We start from the raw sequence: 20,044 nt of genomic DNA, 5'->3' as shown, positions 1-20,044 counted from the left end.
TTCAAACTTAAGGTGACATGCTATCGGTGACACAGTGGTTAGCATTGCTGCCTCACAGCTCCAGGGACCTGGATTCAATTCCAGCCTTGGATGACTGTGTGTGGAGTTTGCACGTTCTCCCCGAGTCTGTATGGGTTTCCTCCGGGTATTCTGGTTTCCTCCCACAGTGCACAGGTTAGGTGCATTGGCCATGGTAAATTTCTCCTTAGTGTCCCAAGATGTGTATGTTAGATGGATTAGTGGGATAAATGCGCAGGGCTGTGGGGATGGAGCGGAGACGAGGGCCTGGGTAAGACATAATGTCAGAGTTGGTGCTACTGCACTGTAGGGATTCTATCATTCTATGTTCACTGTCACTTAGAGGCTCCTTTACCACAGGTTTGGTTAATCCTGTTGGCTCTAGAAATGTTCCTGAGTACACCTGATGAACTCATTTTCCTGGTTACCTTTGCCATTCTGATTCATGCAAACTAGATGTAGATTAACATCACCTACGATTATTTCAATACCTTTCTTTCATGCCACATTTATTCATTCTGTCCTAAAGTGTAACTACTGTTGTTTGTGTGTGTGTGTGTGTGTGTGTGTGTGTGTGTGTGGGGGGGGGGGGGGGGGGGGGGGGGGGGGGTCACCTAATAACTGTGGTCACCTTGGTCACCTAATAACTGTGTCTCTCTAATGCCTATCAGGTCACATATATTTCTATCTGTGCTAACAATTCATCCATTTTGTTACAAAGGTATTACAGCTTTCTGGATTTTTGCTCTATCCCGCTGACTATACTGTCCCTCCTTGAATGGCTTCCTCTACCAGGGTGCCATGATCAGTTCGCTCATCCATCCTGCAACCCCACTCTCATTCATACAAGCTGCCAGAACCTCAATCCTGTTGGACAATGACAAGGGCTGAAGCTCTTCCATTTCTACCTCTGGGTCATCTTTCCTGCCTCACTCACAGTTGCATCCTCCTGTCCCTGACCAGGGACCATATCAAATGGCCCTATCTTAAGGGGCGTGACCGTCTTCTGGAACTAAGTGTCCAGATAGCCTTCCCCCTCCCGGATACATCTGACTGTAGCTCAGCCTCCATCTCAGTTATTCTGATGTGGTTGCCTTGGATCATATTGGTGTCCTTCAGCACCCACATACTGCAGCCGCAACACATCACTCTACCATCTTTATTATGTGCTAATTTATTCTATTTGGGAATAGAAGAATATTTGCACTGAGGGTCTATTATTAATTGTGAATCATCCCATTTTAAAACAAATTGGTTATTGCCAGAGGTGTTGGGAGTAGGCATGCTCGATATTTCTCACTACCTACATCTTGGCAAAGCAAAGAAAATCATTAAAATAGTCATGCCGCATTTTCCATCAGGATAAATAATATCCAAGCAATGAAACAGGGAATTGACACAGCAACAATGCCAAACTTATAGTCAAAATATCAAGCCATTGCACAAGAAGAATATGCTTTTATTTTAATTTGATTCCATTAACAGATCATTTTGTGAATCAATTTTCTTTGCACTAGTAATACATTTTGCACAGGTTGCAGACCAGAAAACAAAATTCCTATATGATATAGTGAAGCACTCAGCTTTCAGCGTTGAAGGCTGAAAAACTGAGAGCTTTATTAGTCTTTTAATTGCTTTGCAAAGCATGCATTTAACTGCCGACCAACAGGAATCAAAATTGAACAAGCATATTTATAGAATGGGGAGTTTCCTATCATTAACGTGAAATGAACAGGATGAACAAGGGCAGTAATTACAAGAAAACTACATGTCAAAAACATTCCTGTCACCTGCTGTATTTTCAATGCCAACTTTTAAGATAAAATGAAAACTTACAACCCCAGAGAACTCTTTAAAAATTGTACATGGCAAACTGAATTAATTTTAACAGTGAGCGTTCTTTATATTATACTTTTTATATTATGCTTTGAGACATCATGTACAACTAACATTTTGGAAAGTAAACGCATGTGTGTTCTAAACTATGTGTTCCACCAAAGAGATCTGTCCTGTCAACCAATTCTTTACAAAAGGCTTTCGGATGCTGCCCATTAGAAAACTGTAGAAACAAATGCTGATGAAAATGCTTAAAAAAAATTCTAAACACAGCCACTGCTAGGTTTTCTTTCAAATACTATTTTCTTCCAGATAATTAACGCTATGGCTTTAGAAAAATGCATTTTTCTGGGAATACTAAAAGGGCTGTTAAAATAGCAACTATTCACCGTTGCACTGTGCAACGAACTTCAAATGCTCATGGCATTGATAGCTGAACCAGTTATTTGATTTCAGAATAAAAGCCTGGCACTGGGTTTATTATGCAATAACACATGCAAGACACTGTGTGCTGCTATGGAAAAAAAAACATTTTTTACAATATTGTAATGTTTAAGTCATGGAAAAACCTCAGATACTGGAATGTAGCACTAAGTGGAGAAGGAGCGCTACAGGTAAATGAAGCTATTCGTCACAAACAAGCACTCATTGGCATCTTCTTCTGTACTCACGGTTCAAAGCAGAAACATGCATTTACCGGAGAAAGCAATACATCGTATCTAAAGGTCTGCATGGGTACCATGTTTGAATTACATTTGAAACGCAGGGAATTTTGCCTTTGTGGGCTGCAGCATGTCAGAAAGGAAGTAAATCGTTCCTGCCATTCCTTAAAGAAATAAATAAAGAGATTATTTAAGTCTAGTCACCAATAATCAGAAATAAAACTACTCAAGCAAAATACTATGGATACTAGAAATATGAAACAAAAAAACGCTGGAAATACTCAGCAGGTCTGGCAGCATTGGTGGACAGAGAAACAGAAATGTAGCACACCTGAAAAAACGGCCTGGATTTTGCGGTCAGCAATAAAGTGGCTGTTTTTGCCGCTTAACAAGCTGACAAATGTGAATTTGCACCATTCATTGGCTGCAATGAGAATTTCAACTCCTGGCTACAAAATGCTCTCTGACTTAGAGCATCAGGGAAGCACTGCAGTGAGATGCAGTCACAGTGAAAGCAAGCTGTCTAATGTTATCGTGAGCTGATGAAACGCCCCTTGAAGTGAGTCTTTTATTTTATTCATCTGTGGGACATGGGTGTCGCTGGCTGGCTAGCATTTATTGCCCACCCCTATTTGCCCTCGAGAAGGTGATGGTGAGCTGCCTTCCTGAAACGCTGCAGTCCATCTGCTGTGGGTTGACCCACAATGCCATTATGGAGGGAATTCCAGCTATTTTGGCCCAGCGACTACGAAGGAACAGCGACATATTTCCAAGTCAGGACGGTGACTGGCTTGGAGGGGAACTTGCAGGTGGTGGCGTTCCTTTGTATCTGCTGCCCTTGTCCTTCTAGATGGAAGTCGTCATGGGTTTGGAAGGTGCTGTCTAAAGATCTTTGGTGAATTGCTGTAGTGCATCTTGTAGATAGTACACACTGCTGCTACTGAGTGTCGGTGGTGGAGGGAGTGGACGTTTGTAGATGGGATGCCAATCAAATGGCCTGCTTTGTCCTGGATGGTGTCAAGCTTCTTGAGTTTAGTTGGAGCCGCCCCCATCCAGGAAAGTGGGGAGTATTCCATCACACTCCTGATGTGTGCCTTGTAGATGGTGGACAGGCTTTGGGGAGTCAGGAGGTGAGTTACTCGTCACAGTATTCCTAGCCTCTGATTTGCTCTTGTAGCCACTGTGTTTATGTGGCGAGTTCAGCTGAGTTTCTGGTCAATGGTAATCCCAAGGATGTTGACAATGGGGGATTCAGTGATGGTTACACCATTGAATGTCAAGGGGCTGTGGTTAGAGTGTCTCTTATTGGTGATGATCATTGCCTGGCATTTGTGTGGCGCGAATGTTATTTGCCACTTGTCAGCCCAAGCCTGGATACTGTCCAGATCTTGTTGCATTTGAACATGGACTGCTTCAGTATCTGAGCTCAATGTGAGTTGAGTGTTTTATGATGATTTTAAATACTTTTAAACAATGAATACTTTAACAAACTTTGAACACCCATGCCCTGGGGAACGCCTTGGGCAAACTACTTTGTTTTTCAACAGGAGTTGCAAATCACCATGACAAAATAAATTCAGACCCTAGCTCACTGTTCGAGCACAAGAATCTTCCTTTCTTTTTCTCCCACTCTGGAACTGCATTAAAATTATCCAGAATGATTCAAAATATGCTTCTTCTCCCCATTCCTTAAACATGTGTAGAGAAATGATGTCTAATCTAGGATTTATAATCCATACTGCACACCACTCACGCAAGCACTTTCGGAAAATGTAGCAGTGGAAAAATACAAGTGCTTTGTTTATTTTTGTTTCAATATCATTTAAGTCTGCAGTAAACAGCCATCTCCCCTTGCCATCTTTTCCACTGACAGCCTTGCATATATTTTTATGGGCTTAACAGGTGCTTAGTGGTGAGTGCATTCTATTTCACTCATTCGAACTACTCTGAAGATCAAATTGCCCAACTGGCAGTATCACAAGCCCACATATTTCAAACATCCCCTTCTGTTCACCCTATGTCATCAAGACAAAGATACAATTTAAATCCATAATTCTTGGCTTTTTTTTTGCCTTGTTTGTATTTGTATCCATCAGAAAGCTAGATTTTAATGAATGATGCAGAAGTGAATAAAACTTCAGCCCTGAGGCAATCATTTTCAAAAGGGCAGGAAATGTCACTGAAGTCAAATTGTATGGAGGCAGTTGGATCATCTTGTGTCATTCAATGTTAATGTGCTTGATTAAAATCAAACAATTTAACATGCGCATTTTAAGCTGTCTAAGGGTAATTTTGCATTCACTAATTTGCAAAGCACAAACTGCATCCCCTTGCCTGGATCACTCTCTGAACAAACAAACAGGTGCTGGTTAGTTGCATTGGCCATGCTAAATTCTCTCTCAGTGTACCCGAACAGGTGCCGGAGTGTGGCAACCACGGGATTTTCACAGTAACTTCATTGCAGTGTTAATGTATGCCAACTTGCGACACTAACAAATAAACTTTAAACAACTTCAAGCTCTGCTTCTTGGAGAATGATTTTTTCAGGAGGTTGGCCCACCAACAAGTTGAGGAGTAATACTTTCTTTCAAGCTTCTTTACTGGCCTCATTCCACCGTGGGGTTCTTGGGACGATTTGTTTGTGTGTGTGTAAGGGCTTTCTAAGTGTTTTCTTCAGTTTATAATAGCTCGTGGGTGATCGTTTTTCTGCACTTGTGCAAAAATGACTAATTGCACCATTTTTGTGGAATGTAAATCTGAGTAAAAATGGTTTCCACTGAATTTGTTCTTTGATGTTATTTCTAGAATATCTATGAAGTAAAAATGGAATAAAAATCTTTTCAAGCCAGTTTGCAACCATTTGCAACATAGAATCTCAAGATTTTAACTTGTGATATTTTTATTGCAAATTGCAGCAAAAATGTATAATTAAATCCAACACAACCACTAAATCATAAACCTTGCTGCTTCAGTCGATACTTTCCTATTGGTGGATGCATGCTTAGGTAGGTTCTGTGCCTGCTCACATCAGCTCTAAAAAATACCTATGGAAATGAACGTAGCCTCTGGGCATCAGCTCAAATTGCTCAATTATGGGTGGCTGCCACTTTCTCAAAGTGGCAGGCAGTTATTAGCGGGATCGCACAGGGATCAGCGCTTGGGCCCCACCTGTTCACAATATGCATCAATGATTTGGATCAGGAAACCAAATGTCCAAATGAAACCAAAACCATTATTTCCAAGTTTGCTTACAATAGAAAACTTGTTGGGAAGGCGAGTGGGTGGGAGGATGTTAAGATGCTTCAAGGTAATTTGGACAAGTTGAGTGAATGGGAGAATACGTGGCAGATGCAGTATAATGTGGATAAATGTGAAGTTATCCGCTTTGGACGAAGAACCAGAATGGCAGAGTATTATTTAATAATACATGGCACGGTTGCACAGTGGCTAGCATTGCTGCTGCCCAGCACCAGGGACCGGGTTCGATTCACGGTGTGGGTCACTGTCTGTGTGGAGTTTGCACATTCTCCCCGCGTCTGCGTGGGTTTCCTTTCACATTCTGAAAGACGTACTGGTTAGGTGCATTGACCCAAACAGGCGCCAGAGTGTGGCGACTAGGAGAATTTCACAGTAACTTCATTCCAGTGTTAATGTAAGTCTTACTTCTGACTAATAAATAAACTTTACTTTATACGTCAACATTTCCCAATCTGTTACTATTTAAATAAAGAGACCTGGGTGTCCTAATAATACATAGCCTAATACACCAGTCACTGAAAGCAAGCATGCAGGTACAGCAAGCTGTAAGAAAGACAAATGGTATGTTGGCCTTCATTGCAAGAGGATTTGAGTACAGGACTAAGGATGTCTTACTGCAGCTGTACAGGGCCTTGGTGAAACCACACCTGGTGTATTAGGCAGTTTTGGACTGTAGGGTAACTACTGGGGTGCCACAGGGATCGGTGCTGGGACCCCAGCTATTCACAATATATATTAATGATTTGGATGAGGAAACAAAATGTAACATTCAAAGTTTGCAGATGATACCAAGTTGGGTGGGAGAGTGAACTATGACAAGGATGCAGATTCTTCAGCATGATCTGGACAGGTTGGGTTAGTGGGCAAATCAATGGCAGATGCAGTATAATTTGGATAAATGTGAGGTTATTCACTTTGAAAGCAAAAACAAGGCGGCAGATTACTACCTGGATGGTTGTAAATTGGGAGAGGGGAGTATGTAGCGGGACCTGGGGTGTCCTTGTGCACCAGTCGCTGAAGGTAAGCATGCAGGTGCAGCAGGCGGTAAAGAAGGCAAATGGTATGTTGACCTTCATTGCGAGAGGTTTCGAGTACAGGAGCAGGGATGTGTTGTTGCAATTATACAGGGCCTTGATGACGTCACACCTAGAGTATTGTGTGCAGTTTTGGACTCCTTTTCTGAGGAAAATTTTAACAGGACTAGACAGGATAGATGCAGGAAGGATGCCCCCGATAGTGGGGGTGTCCAGAACTGGGATCATAGTCTGAGGATTTGGGATAGGCTATTCAGGATGGAGATGAGGAGTCATTTCTTTGCCCAAAGAGTGGTGAGCCTGTGGAATTCATTATCACAGGAAGTAGTTGCCAAAACACTGAATGTATTCAAGAGGTGGCTAGATATAGCACTTGGGGTGAATGGGATCAAAGGTTATGGGGAGAAAGCAGGGTTAGGTATTGAGTTGGATGATCAGCCATGATCGTGATGAACGGCAGAGCAGGCTTGAAGGGCCAAATGGCCTCCTTCTGCTCCTATCTTCTATGCTTCTACGTTCCTCAAAGAAAGGGCATACTTGCTATAGAGGGAGTGCACCAAAGGTTCACCAGGCTGATTCCTAAGATGGCAGGATTGTCATATAAAGAGAGATAGGGTCGACTGGGCTTGTATTCACTGGAATTTCGAAGAATGAGGGGGGATTTCATTGAAACATATAAAATTCTGATAGGGCTGGACAGACCAGATGCAGGGATATTGTTTCCTCTGGCTGGGCGGGTCTAGAACAAGGGGTCACAGTCTCAGGGTAGGCCATTTAGGACTGAGGTAAGGAGAAATTTCATCACTCAGAGTGGTGGACCTTTAGAATTCTCTACCACAGAAGGCTGAAGAGACCAAATCACAAATTATTTAAGAAGGAAAAAGATAGACTCTAAAGGTGTCAAGGGGTACAGCGAGAGCTCCGGATATGCTGTTGAGATAGAGGATCAGCCATGATTGTATTGAATGACGGAGCAGGTTCAAAGGACCGAATGGCTTACTCCAGTTCCTAGTGTCTATGTTTCTATATTTACAAAGCAGCTTGGTGGGACCATCACTGAGGCTGCTCCGGAGCCCAATAAAATCCACTTGCAGCTTCCAGTTTTCAGCACTAGTGTATATGTTGGAAGTTGCGGTACTGTTTTCAGCATCTGCAGGCGATTGGGACTGGGAAATCGGAGCTAGTAACTCCATTCCTATATACAGATGTAGCCAGGCCTGCTCAGTATTTCCAGCATTTTCTGTACATACATTTATTGTCATTGTACTCTTTGGCCCCGATTTTATCACCGCGTTGCGCCCATTTTCGGGCACGAAGACTTGGTAAAGTCGGGCGTGAGGTGAGTAGCGTGATCTGTGCCCGCCTCTGCACCGGTTCCCCCTTTACCAAGGCCTGAAAATGGCCATGATCGGGACAGTGTCCGACACGGGCGCAACGGCCATTTAAATGCATTTGCAAGCATTAATATTGACTTAATGGGCTGCACGCCCAACCGTACCGGCACTTCCCCCTTTACCACCGCATTCGCCCATCCAGAATCGGTGTGAAACAGACATGCTCCACAAAAGTCCGATTTGGGTCCGCTGCCACTCTGCCGGAGTTCAATGAGGGGGAAGGGAGGATCCGCTGCCACTCTGCCTGAGATCAGTGGGAGGGGGCAGGGGCCCACGATCGGTCTGGGTGGCGGGAGGGGGTGGGGGATAAGGGGGTCAGTAATGTTGTGGGGTGGGGCAATATCTGTGGGGGCCAGGGGAAGGCATTATTCAGCCTGGGAGCGATGTGGCGGGAGCTGCATTCTATCTTTTTTTTTCTGCGCATGCGCGGTTGGAGGCGCCAATCGGAGCTGCAGGATTTTGGGAATGTTAAGCCCCGCCCACAGGCTCCTGTAGCACGATTCGGGAATCGCTGATATTTTTGCAGGCAGAGTGCATATGGGGGCGCCTGAGAACGGGTCTAAAAGTCGGATCTGAAACACTCCCAGTTTCAAGTCCATGCAGCACTTAGAATCAAAATGCGAAAATAGGGCCCTTTGTCTCAGCCACTCAGACTTACCAAAGCTTAGAAAAGCCTCCTCTTAGAAAACTGAAATGCTTGTCCGAAACACAATTTAATTCTACCTGAAACAATACAGAAAATGCTGGAAAATCTCAGCAGGTCTCATGGCATCTGTGAAGAGAGAATAGAGCCAATGTTTAGAGTCTGGATGACCCTTCGCCAGAGCTCAATGCTCTGAAGTTGTTGAATTCAATGTTCAGTCTGGGAGGCTGTAAAGCGCCCAAACGGAAGGTGAGGCGCTGTTCCTCCAATTTGCGTTGGGTTTCACTGAAACATTGCAAAAGGCCAAGGATGGACATGTGGCAGGAGAGCAGGGTGGTGTGTTGAAGTGGCAAGAGACAGGAAGGTCTGTTTGCGGATGGACCAAAGGTGTTCAGCAAAGGGATCACCCAGCCTGTGTTTGGTCTCTCCAATGTAGAGTAGACCTCATTGGGAGCAGCGAATGCAATAGACCAGATTGAAGGAGGTGTTTGCAAAGCGCTGCTTCACCTGAAAGGGGTGTTTAGGCCCTGGGACAATGAGCAGGGAGGAGGTAAAGGAGCAGGTGTTGCACTTTCTACGATTGCATGGGAAGGTGCCGTGGGCAGGGGGTGAGGTGTTGAGTGTGATGGAGGAGTGGACCAGGGTGTCCCAGAGAGAATAGTCCCTCCGGAATTGGCGGAGGATGCTCCTTTGAATGTGGAGACTGGTGGGGTAAAAAGTGAGGACATGGGGTTCTCTATCCTGGTTCTGGGAGGGAGGGGAGGGGGTGAGAGCAGTGGCCTGGGGGATGGGTCAGACGCGGTTGAGAGCCCTGTCAACCACAGTGGGTGGAAAACCACGATTGAGGAAGGAAGACATTTTAGCAGCGCTATTTTTGAAAGTGGCATCATCAGAACAGATGTGGCGGAGGCGAAGGAACGGAGAGAATGGGATGGAATCCTTACAGGATTTGGGGTGTGAAGAGCTGTAGTCAAGGTAGTTGTGGGTCTCTGACAAAGGGTCATCCAGACTCGAAACATTGGCTCTATTCTCTCTCCAGATTTGATCTGATTTATTGTCACATGTATTAACAGTGAAAAGTATTGTTTCTTGCGCGCTAAACAGACAAAACATACCGTTCATAGAGAAGGAAACGAGAGTGTGCAGGATGTAGTGTTACAGTCATAGCTAGGGTGTAGAGAAAGATCAACTTAATGCAAGGTAAGTCCATTCAAAAGTCTGACAGCAGCAGGAAAGAAGCTGTTCTTGAGTCGGTTGGTACGTGATCTCAGACTTTTGTATTTTTTTCCTGAAGGAAGAAGGGGGAAGAGAGAATGTCCGGGGTGCGGGGGGTCCTTAATTATGCTGGCTGCTTTGCCGAGGCAGCGGGAAGTGTAGACAGATGGATTGGGCTACATTCACGACCTTTTGTAGATCCTCGCGGTCTCAGATGCTGTCAGACCTGCTGAGATTTTCCAGCATTTCTATTTTTGTTTCAGATTCCAGCATCTGCAGTATTTTGCTTTTATCTTAATTCTATTTTAAGTGATTTTAAATGTTAATTACCTTCAAAGAGAGAGAAAGGAGTGTCTGGTGTTCTACAGCCATGCTTCCCATAGTCAAAGCACCATTCTGCAAACTTAAAGGCAAATATCATCAGTAAAAATACACTTTAGAGCCCCAAGGGGCATATTAATCTTAAAAAGCCCACAAGGTTTAAGTATGAACTGAGGGAATCAGAGGGAAACGTGTACCATTCACAATACTTACGCTTGGAGTTAGATACCATCTCGTTTAACATTAGGATCAGTGACTGTTCTGGAACTCACCTGTTATCGCTCAGATACCAGCTTTCTCACACCCTCAGCATTAGAGTCATAAAAGTATACAGCATAAAAAAAGGCCCTTCAGCCCATCGCCTCTGCACCAGTCAAAGACAAACAACCCAACTATTCGAAGCCCATTTTCTTGCACTTGGTCCATAGCCTTGTATGCCTTGGCATTTCAAGTACACATCTAAATACTTCTAAATGTTGAGAGTCTCTGCCTCCACCACCTTTTTAGGCAGTGAGTTCCAGACTTCCACCACCCTCTGGATGAAAAAGTTTTTCCTCACAACCCCTCTAAACCCTCTGCCCCGTAACTTAAACCTATGCCCCTAGTCATTGATCCCTCCATGAAGGGGAAAAGTTTCTTCCTGTCTATATATGCCCCTTAATTTTATACATCTCAATCATGTCCCCCCTCAGTCTCCTCTGCTCCAAAGAAAACAATCCGTTTATCCAATCTCTCTTCTCAACTAAAACTCTCCAGCCCAAGCACCATCCAGATAAATCTCATCTGCACCCTTTCCAGTACAATCACATCTCTCCTGTAATGTGGATTCCAGAACTGCACACTATACTCTAGCTGTGGCCTAACCAACGTTTTACATTGTTCCAGCATAACCTCTCTGCTCTTAAACTCTATGCCTCGGCTAATAAAAGCAAGTATACCATATCCCGTCTTAACCACTATATCCACCTGTACTTGCACACCAAGGTCCCTATGATCCTCGTACTTCCGAGGGTTCTGTTGTTCATCATGAGTTCCCTTGTCTAGTTTGTCCTGCCCAAGTGCATCACGTCACTCTTATCCAGACTGAATTCCATTTTCCACTGATCAGCCTATCTGACCAGCCCATCTACATCCTCCTGTAATCTAAGGGTATCCTCCTCATTATTTACCACCCCACAAATTTTATCATCTGTGAACTTACTGATCAACCCCCCAACATTCAAATCTAAATCATTTATATAAACTACAAGCAGCAAGGGCCCTAACAATGATCCTCATGGGACCCCACTGGACACAGTCTTCTAGTCTGAAAAACACCCTTCGACCTTCACCCTCTGCTCCCTGCCACTCAGCCAATTCTGGATCCAATTTGCCAAATTTCCTTGGATCCCATGGGGCTCTTTCCTTCACTATCAGTCTCCCATCAGGATCTCATCTGAAGCCTTGCTGAAGTCCAAGTTCACCACGTCAAATGCACTGCCCTCATCTACACACCTGGTCACCTCTTTGAAAAATTCAATCAAGTTAGACATGACCTCCCCTTAACAAAACCATGCTAACCATTCCTAATTAATCCCTGACTCTCTCCAAATGCAGATTCATTCTGTTGCTCAGAATTTGTTCCAATAGTTTCCCCACCACTGAGGTTAGATAGACTGGCCTGGAGATTCCTGGTTTATCCCTTGCTCCCTTCTTGAATAATGGTACCACATTGGCTATCCTCCAGTCCTCCGACACCTCTCCTGTGGCCAGAGAGGAGTGGAAAATTAATTAGAAAAACTGTAGTAACTCTGCAATTCACACAATGCAGAGTTACACAAGATGTGTGGAGGATGTTGTGCTGCGCCAAATCAGTTGGATTATAATACACTATTCAGACTTCAGCACCTTAATAAAAGGTATGCAGGCAAACAGTCCAGACTCAATTAAAAGTAGAACCATTGAGATACTATTAGAACAGACCACACGCCTTTCACTGGTTATCCTTTTTATGATGTGGAGATGCCGGTGTTGGACTGGGGTAAACACAGTAAGAAGTCTCACAACACCAGGTTAAAGTCCAACAGGTTTATTTGGTAGCAAAAGCCACAAGCTTTCGGAGTGCTTGCTGCTCATTCGTCAGGTGAGTGGGAGTTCTGTTCACAAACAGGGCATATAAAGACACAAACTCAATTTACAAAATAATGATTGGAATGCGAGTCTTTACAGGTAATCAAGTCTCAAAGGTACAGACAATGTGAGTGGAGGGAGCGTTAAGCACAGGTTAACTCTCCACTCACATTGTCTGTACTTTTGAGACTTGATTACCTGTAAAGACTCGCATTCCAACCATTATTTTGTAAATTGAGTTTGTATCTATATATGCCCTGTTTGTGAACAGAACTCTCACTCACCTGACGAAGGAGCAGCGCTCCGAAAGCTAGTGGCTTTTGCTACCAAATAAACCTGTTGGACTTTAACCTGGTGTTGTGAGACTTCTTACTGTGTTAACCTTTTTATGCCAGAGAATCTCTTCCTAATTTATATCTCCCCATATCACAAGTGCTCTATGACTGGTAGAAACGTCCGGTAACTCGATCCCCATCCTCTATCATTGGCACCCGGAGGGTCATGGGCTTGAGTGACTCTTCTCCTCTTGTAAGAAAATGTCGGCCTCTTATTCCCAGTTTTCACTGTCATGTTTTATACTCTAGAATGTAGACTAAAGTGTGCCAGTTCAAAGCTCAGGACTATACAGATCGGATGGTAAAAGCAATGACAAAGGATTTAACCCATGTCCAATTCCAATATGGTTCACACTGGGCTGAGCATCAATATATTATTATTGAAAATACATTTTCTTTAACAATAAAATGTGGTTTGCTAATAAGGTTTTCTCACCAAATATAAAGACAGTATCACATACCTTGCAAGCTCTGTACAAATACTTCTTGTCTTGAGTAAGATTGTACATGGCCAGAAACCCATAAGCATTCCCAGCAGGTCCATGGCACAGTCCGTATCCTTTCTTTAACAGTCCTCTGTGCCAAATCACATCCGCACAATCCGAAGCATCTTTCAGATATTTTTCTTCCCTGAAAATCTATTGCCAACATAAAGGACAGATTAAAGAATGGCACATGGACTTGATCAAAGCCTGGTGACAATTACGGTGTGGGAAATTAGGCATCTCAGTTCTTTTTATAGTCCCGAGGATTTCCTTCAGATCTTTGGGCAGCTCTCTGCTATAATAGTGCCTATCTGATTATTGTGAAACATACAGCAATGATGAACAGGAAATGATTCTCTGGTCCATCCAGCCTCTCGCACACAACTGGAGGGTCTTATGTATCACAATATCAGGAGAGGTGACGGCCTTGTGGTATTAACACCAGATTATTAATCCAGAAACTCAGCTAATATTCTGAGGACCTGGATTCGAATCCCACCACGGCAGATGGTGAAATTTGAATTTTTAAAAAAAATCTGGAATTAAGAATCTACTGTTGACCATGAAACCATTGCCAATTGTCAGAAATACCCATCTGGTTAACTTCCTTTCGGGAAGGAAATCTGCCATTCTTACCTGGTCTGGCCTGCATGTGACTCCAGAGCCTCGGGCAACGAGGGATGGGCAATAAATGCTGGCCAGCCAACGACGCCCAAGTCCCACAAACGAATTTTTAAAAATATACACCCCCCAACCTCATCAAAAAGCCCTGTAAACTCCAAACATGAATTATTGTAATTATCTTGCTAAAATCATTAAAGTCCAATTTATTTTGTTATTGGCTTGCCATCTTTATGCTGAATTTTGAATAGAATATTGGACATGTCACAAGTGCTCAGAATGATGGGTCAGAATGGGTCTTTGTCTTCTTTCGACATTCATTTTTAAGGGAGTGCTGAGAGATATTTTTGACTTTGATCATTTGTTTCTTTAATCATGAGGGGCTGGACAGAATAGATGGAGAGAAACAGTTCCTGTTGGCAGAAGATTGCGAACCAAAGGACACCAATTTAAGGTGACTGGCAAAAGATATAACAGCAAGATGAGGAAACAATTTTCGATACAGCGAATGGTTAGGACCTGGAATGCTCGGAATGTGAGTGTGGTGGAGGAGGATTCAATCAAGGCCTTCAAAAGAGAATTGGATCATTATCGGAGGAACTTTGTTCATGGAAGTGTTGCTTGAATGATGTAGCGTGATTCAGTATTGTCACCATTAGTGCTGCAATGAGGGTTTTGTCAATATCTGAGACTTTTTAAAGCTGTAGTGAGATATGTATTAAAAATAAAACGTTTGATGTTCTACCTTTTTCCACATACATTCTCTTCTTTAAAACCCTTTGATGCGAGTTGTTGAATGATGAGGCTTCCAGCATTTGGTGTGAATATTGAAATTAAATGCACCAGAACAAAGGAGTTTACTCGCTTAGAAATTCCTCTGCATTTGTGGGACATGGGCGACTGTGGCACAGTGGTTAGCACTGCTGCCTCACAGCGCCAGGGACCGGGTTCGATTCCCGGCTTGGGTCACTGTCTGTGTGGAGTTTGCACATTATCCCTGTGTCTGCGTGGGTTTCCTCCGGGTGCCTCCGGTTTCCTCCCACAGTCCAAAGATGTGCGGGTCAGGTGGATTGGCCATGATAAATTGCCCTTTAGTGTCGGGGGGGGGGGCTAGCTACGGTAAATGCATGGGATTATGGGGATAGGCCCTGGGCGGGATTGTGGTCTGTGCAGGCTCAATGGGCCGAATGGCCTCCTTCTGCATTATAGCATTCTATGAATTAGAAGAGAAGCTAGAAGAGAAGCTATCTGCAGGGCTAAGGGGAAGTGGCAGGGGAGTTATGAAGGAGGATGCATGTAAAGAGATGCAGCGAGACACTTCACAATCTTCATTGTGGGCAAGTGCTGTCTTCTCATTCTGCTTCTATCCCAACATCACATACAAAGTGGCATAGTATGCTATGGACCAAGTGCTGGTAAATGGGATTTATATAGATTGGTATTTGATGGTTGGGATAGACATGGTAGGTCGAAGGGCCTGTTTCCGTCTGTATGATTCCATGACTTGGAGCACAATACGAGGATATAAATGCATGGCTCACTGTTCTACATCTGTCATTGTAGAATTGTAACAGCATCATGATACCACAATCAATCAGGATAATGCAAATGCTCCTGAAGTGGATTAAAATACACGGCAATAATGTTCTCCCGATTTATATTTAGAGTTATGTACAATTTACAGCACAGAATCAGTCCATTTCACCAAATGGAATTCACAGGATGTGGGTGTTACCAGTACACTCAGATTTACTCTTCACTCCTAATTACCCTCAGGAGTTACATTCTTCAGTGCAGAGTGGATCACTGGGCCATGTTAGCTGAAAATTAATTACAGTGTAATGCCGGAAACACAGCCGCCAGTTAGTACACAAAGAGCAATGTGATAATGACCAGATCATCCACGTTTCTGAGGCTCCAAGCTGATTGCTGTACACAAGGCTCTGTATAACTGGAATATAATCCCTGCTCACTGTATTCCTTTAGCTTTTCTGACTGGTTTTCACACTTGCACTAGTTTTCAGTCATTTGGGTACATAAGTCATCTGCTCTGCCACAGCACCCAGTTTCTCACAGCGAAGAATATAAACTGATTCGTATTTCGCTCCATCAAGATATCATAACATGGAAACATCAGATATCAGTAAGAAGCATGTAATCCTGTCCATCTCCACAAAAACAGTGATACTTTCAGCTGAAATAGCTACAGGTATGGCTGACTTTAGGGAGTATGTGGCAGAATCGTTAGCCCATCCCTCTGGTGGGTTTGTGTGTGTGTGAGGGGTGGGGGGGGCACTACCTTCCTGCCTCTACAAAGATGAAGTCTATTAAATGGCCTTTCAACCCTTCTACTAACTGAAGGCCTTTATGCCCATTTAAGAGCCTCATCCCGTCATTGCTGCTATTAACCCAGTGGCAGGTGGATTGCTTGCCGTGCAGTAAGCATGACAAACAAACCTGGCGTGTATTTGCTTACAGGTCCAGGTGGGGGGTGGTCACCTAGTGCCTGATTGACGGAATCTGGCAGCGAGTAGGGGAAGCCTGCTGAAAGCCTTGCTGTCAACCCCCCTCCCCGACCTAGCTCAATGACCCCCTTTCTGCCATCACTCACCTGTACCTGGGTCCCTCCTTGATTCGAGGCCTCGGGCAGCTGTGGTACTGGCAGCAGTCTCCATCTCCCTAATGCTGGCCTTTGATTGGCCAGTAGCTCTCAACTGGTGGGATTTCCAATTCAGTCTTGACCTCAGGGGAGAGGCCAACAAACTGTTAAGTGGCTGAGTGGCACAAAATGTGGCACGCCTTGCCAAAAAGAGGTGACGTCCAGGTCTCGCCAGCTCTCGAGCCAGCAGCTCAGATCCTGGTTGCTTCCAGCAGATGCCATGAGCAATTTTATTTCACTGAATTGGCAATCCAGAAGCCTGGACTAATGATCCAGATTCCTGAGTTCAAATCCCATCACTGGAGCTGCAGAATTTAAATTCAATTAATTCAATACAATCTGGAATTAAAAACTAGCATCAGTAATCGTGACCATGAAGCTACTGGATTGCCAAAATAACATCTGGTTCACTGAAATCTGTTGGCCGTACCAGGTCTGCCCTATAGGTGTCCCCAGGTCAACATCAATGTGTATGACTGTAGACCTATTACTGATATGGTTTAGTGACTCCAGCAAGCCACTCAGTTGCATTCAAAAATGTGGCTAACCACTACCTTATCAAGGATAATTTGAGATGGGCAATAAAGTTTGCCCTCACAAGTGACTCACACATCCTGTGACTGAATTTAAAAGTCAGGAAGCTTTTGTTTTAAGCACAGGTTGGTGCCAACAGTAGGAAAATTGTCTACAATATACGTCAACGTGTTACAATATGCGCTTCATTTGTTCCTACTAATTAATCATGCCTGCTGAAAAAAACCATCTACCGATAACACAAATTTTAGGGCTGCACGGTGGCACAATGGTTAGCACTGCTGCCTCACAGCGCCAGGGACCCGGGTTCAATTCCCGGCTCGGGTCACTGTGTGGAGTTCGCACATTCTCCCCATGTCTGCGTGGGTTTCTTCCAGGTGCTCCGGTTTCCTCCCACAGTCCAAAGATGTGCGGGTTAGGTGGATTGGCCATGCTAAATTGCCCTTTAGTGTTAGGGGGACTAGCTAGGGTAAATGCATGGGGTTATGGGGATAGGGCCTGGGTGGGATTGTGGTCGGTGCAGACTCAATGGGCTGACCACACTGTAGGATTCTATGGAAGGTTAAAATCAAATAATGCTGCTGCTTGTAGCTGCTCCTAAAGGAGATCTTTTGTTATGGAGTGTGACACAGTTTGACTTGTGCCATTCCCACACATCCACTGTATCTCACCGGCAACCATTTTGTGACATTCGTCTTTCAACTACACCTAGGTTGACCTGTCTTTCTGCTCTTTGCTGCTGCTCTCTACTCTGCCCTCTAAAAGAGATCTCTGTAGCTTTTCAGCTCTGCTGGAATGGGCTGAAATACTGATATCTAGCTTTTCTGGATGTCATTTCCGCTCTTGCTATTTCAAGTACCTCTTATTTTGTCTTGTGGTCCATACAGGGGTCTTTTAAGCTTATGTCTTAGCATCCACATTTCAACGGTCAAAGTGGGGCACTGAAAGTGATTTATCACCAGGCCATGGATATAATATGAAAACTTCACGAACACTTTATTGTACTTCACAGAAAGCTGAATAGCTCCAATGCAATGGCATCTTTACTTGTTAATGAGTGAATAGCGGATTTCAGCTTATTACTAGCGGTGCATAGGTCCAGTACAGGTGTCCCCCATTTAAAGTGCATTCTAATAGCACATTTTCATTTTAGAGGGGTTGGTAAATAGTTCTTCAATAGTGTCATTAGCGAATACGCTAAAAACAAATGCGGTCTATAAACCCTCCCATTTGTCACCTCCCTCCCTCCCCAAACCTCCTCATTGAATCCCTATGCAGGAGGCCATTCGACCCATCGAGCCTACACCGACAACAATCCCACCCAGGCCCTATCCTCGTAACCCTGCTAATCCCCCTGACATTAAGGGGCAATTTAGCATGGCCAATCAATCTAACCCACACATCTTTGGATGTGGGAAGAAACTGGAGCACCCGGAGGAAACCCATGCAGACACAGGGAGTATGTGCAAACTCCACACAGTCACCCAAGATCAGAATCGAACCCGGGTCCCTGGTGCTGTGTGGCAGCAGTGCTAACCACTGTGCCACCATGCTGCCAGCTCTCTGCCCCCTCCCCAATTATTACAAATAGTTCATCTACTCTTTTAATCCTTTTGAAACTTATCGGCTCACCCTTTAATCATTTTCCCAATAAAAACAGCTCTCATTTTTCAAGATTTTCTGCTTGTTTCTATTGCTGCAGATCAGGCAGAATCCAAGTGAATCTGTGCTGTGCATTGCTTCAATGTGTAATTGTGCCTCTGCTATCTCTTCTCTAGATTATTTTATAATACTTGCCCCACACACACACAACTTACAACATCAGTAACTGTACCTTATAAGCTTGTATGAGCATGTAAATAACACCAGGTGACCCATGACACCAATGGACTAGGTTATCTCTGGCTTCACCTATACACGGAGGATAATTTCCTGATGAAGACTTCAGCTGACAAACATAGTCCACACTGGGTTTCACAAGCCTGAACATGACATCTTGTTCAATCCCAAACTCTGGCTAAAGATAAAAGATAAAAAAGACAGAATAAGAATTTTGTTGCTCAAATAAAAGAATAAAAAATACTCGAGTGAATCGCAATCCAGGTACAATTTTGGACTTTGCCAAAAATATTAGATAGCTAAACCTTTACCTGTTTAATAAACAAGTAAGTAGCTGCCAGCACAGCTTTAGAAAAGGAAGATCCCAATCACTTAAAGTTTTGACTAAATAAAGACCTCCCACCTTCCGAGGGCTGCTTTACAGAGGCGCCATGAAGGTGCACTTACCATGCCATGCATGGGTTCCTCCAGAGTCCAGTTGCTGTAGGTCTCCAAAATCAGCTTCTCCTCAGATGTCCGTGATCTCAGAAATGCCCTAAAGGTAAAGCCTGACCTTTGCATACCACGTTGCTCCAGATGTGTTCTGGAACAGTGTATTTTCCCACTACCATAGTGGAGGATAGGACAGGGGGTGAAGCTTAAACATAGAAAATAGGAGGAGCCATTCGGCCCTTTGAACTTGCTCCACCATTCATTATGATCATGGCTGATCATCCAACTCAATAGCCTGATCCAATCCTTTAATCCCCTTCATTCCAAGTGCAATATCTAACTGCTTCTTAAAAACATACAGGGGGGGAATTTTCCCCTCCTGTCCGTCACGGGAATTATAGCGAGTGCGGGGATTGTAGCGAGTGGTGGGGGGGGGGGGGGGGGGGGGGGGGGGGGGGGGGCGCCATGCAAAGGTCCATTGACCTCGGGCGGGATTTTCCATTGGTCTTGCCCCAATGTTTCCCCCCCCCCAATTGTTTTCTGTGGTAGCAAATTCCACAGGCTCAATACTCTCTAGTCAGGCCCCATCCTGTTCAGGCCCTCATTTGCATTCCATTAACAAGCTGCAAACCAGTTTCATGCTGACCTA

At 44.2% G+C, this 20,044-nt stretch overlaps 1 protein-coding gene across 1 annotated transcript in view; it reads right to left on the bottom strand.

Moving 5' to 3' along the window:
* Positions 1-1,461: 1,461 nt before the first annotated feature.
* The window catches only part of lancl1 (LanC antibiotic synthetase component C-like 1 (bacterial)), a 683,707-nt gene continuing 665,124 nt past the window's right edge, over positions 1,462-20,044 (bottom strand). Inside the window, exons 6-9 of the mRNA XM_078227726.1 lie at positions 18,959-19,141; positions 13,287-13,463; positions 10,391-10,463; positions 1,462-2,680 (exon numbers count right to left, since the gene is read on the bottom strand). Coding sequence (XP_078083852.1) covers positions 2,604-2,680; positions 10,391-10,463; positions 13,287-13,463; positions 18,959-19,141 — 510 coding nt within the window. The 3' untranslated portion in view covers positions 1,462-2,603. The remainder of the gene's footprint in view (positions 2,681-10,390; positions 10,464-13,286; positions 13,464-18,958; positions 19,142-20,044) is intronic.

Source organism: Mustelus asterias, chromosome 14, assembly GCF_964213995.1.
Source record: "Mustelus asterias chromosome 14, sMusAst1.hap1.1, whole genome shotgun sequence".
In the NCBI taxonomy this organism is placed as follows: Eukaryota; Metazoa; Chordata; class Chondrichthyes; order Carcharhiniformes; family Triakidae; genus Mustelus; species Mustelus asterias.
The sequence above is the reverse complement of the archived record's forward strand: the minus strand, read 5'-3'. Positions and strand labels throughout refer to the sequence as shown.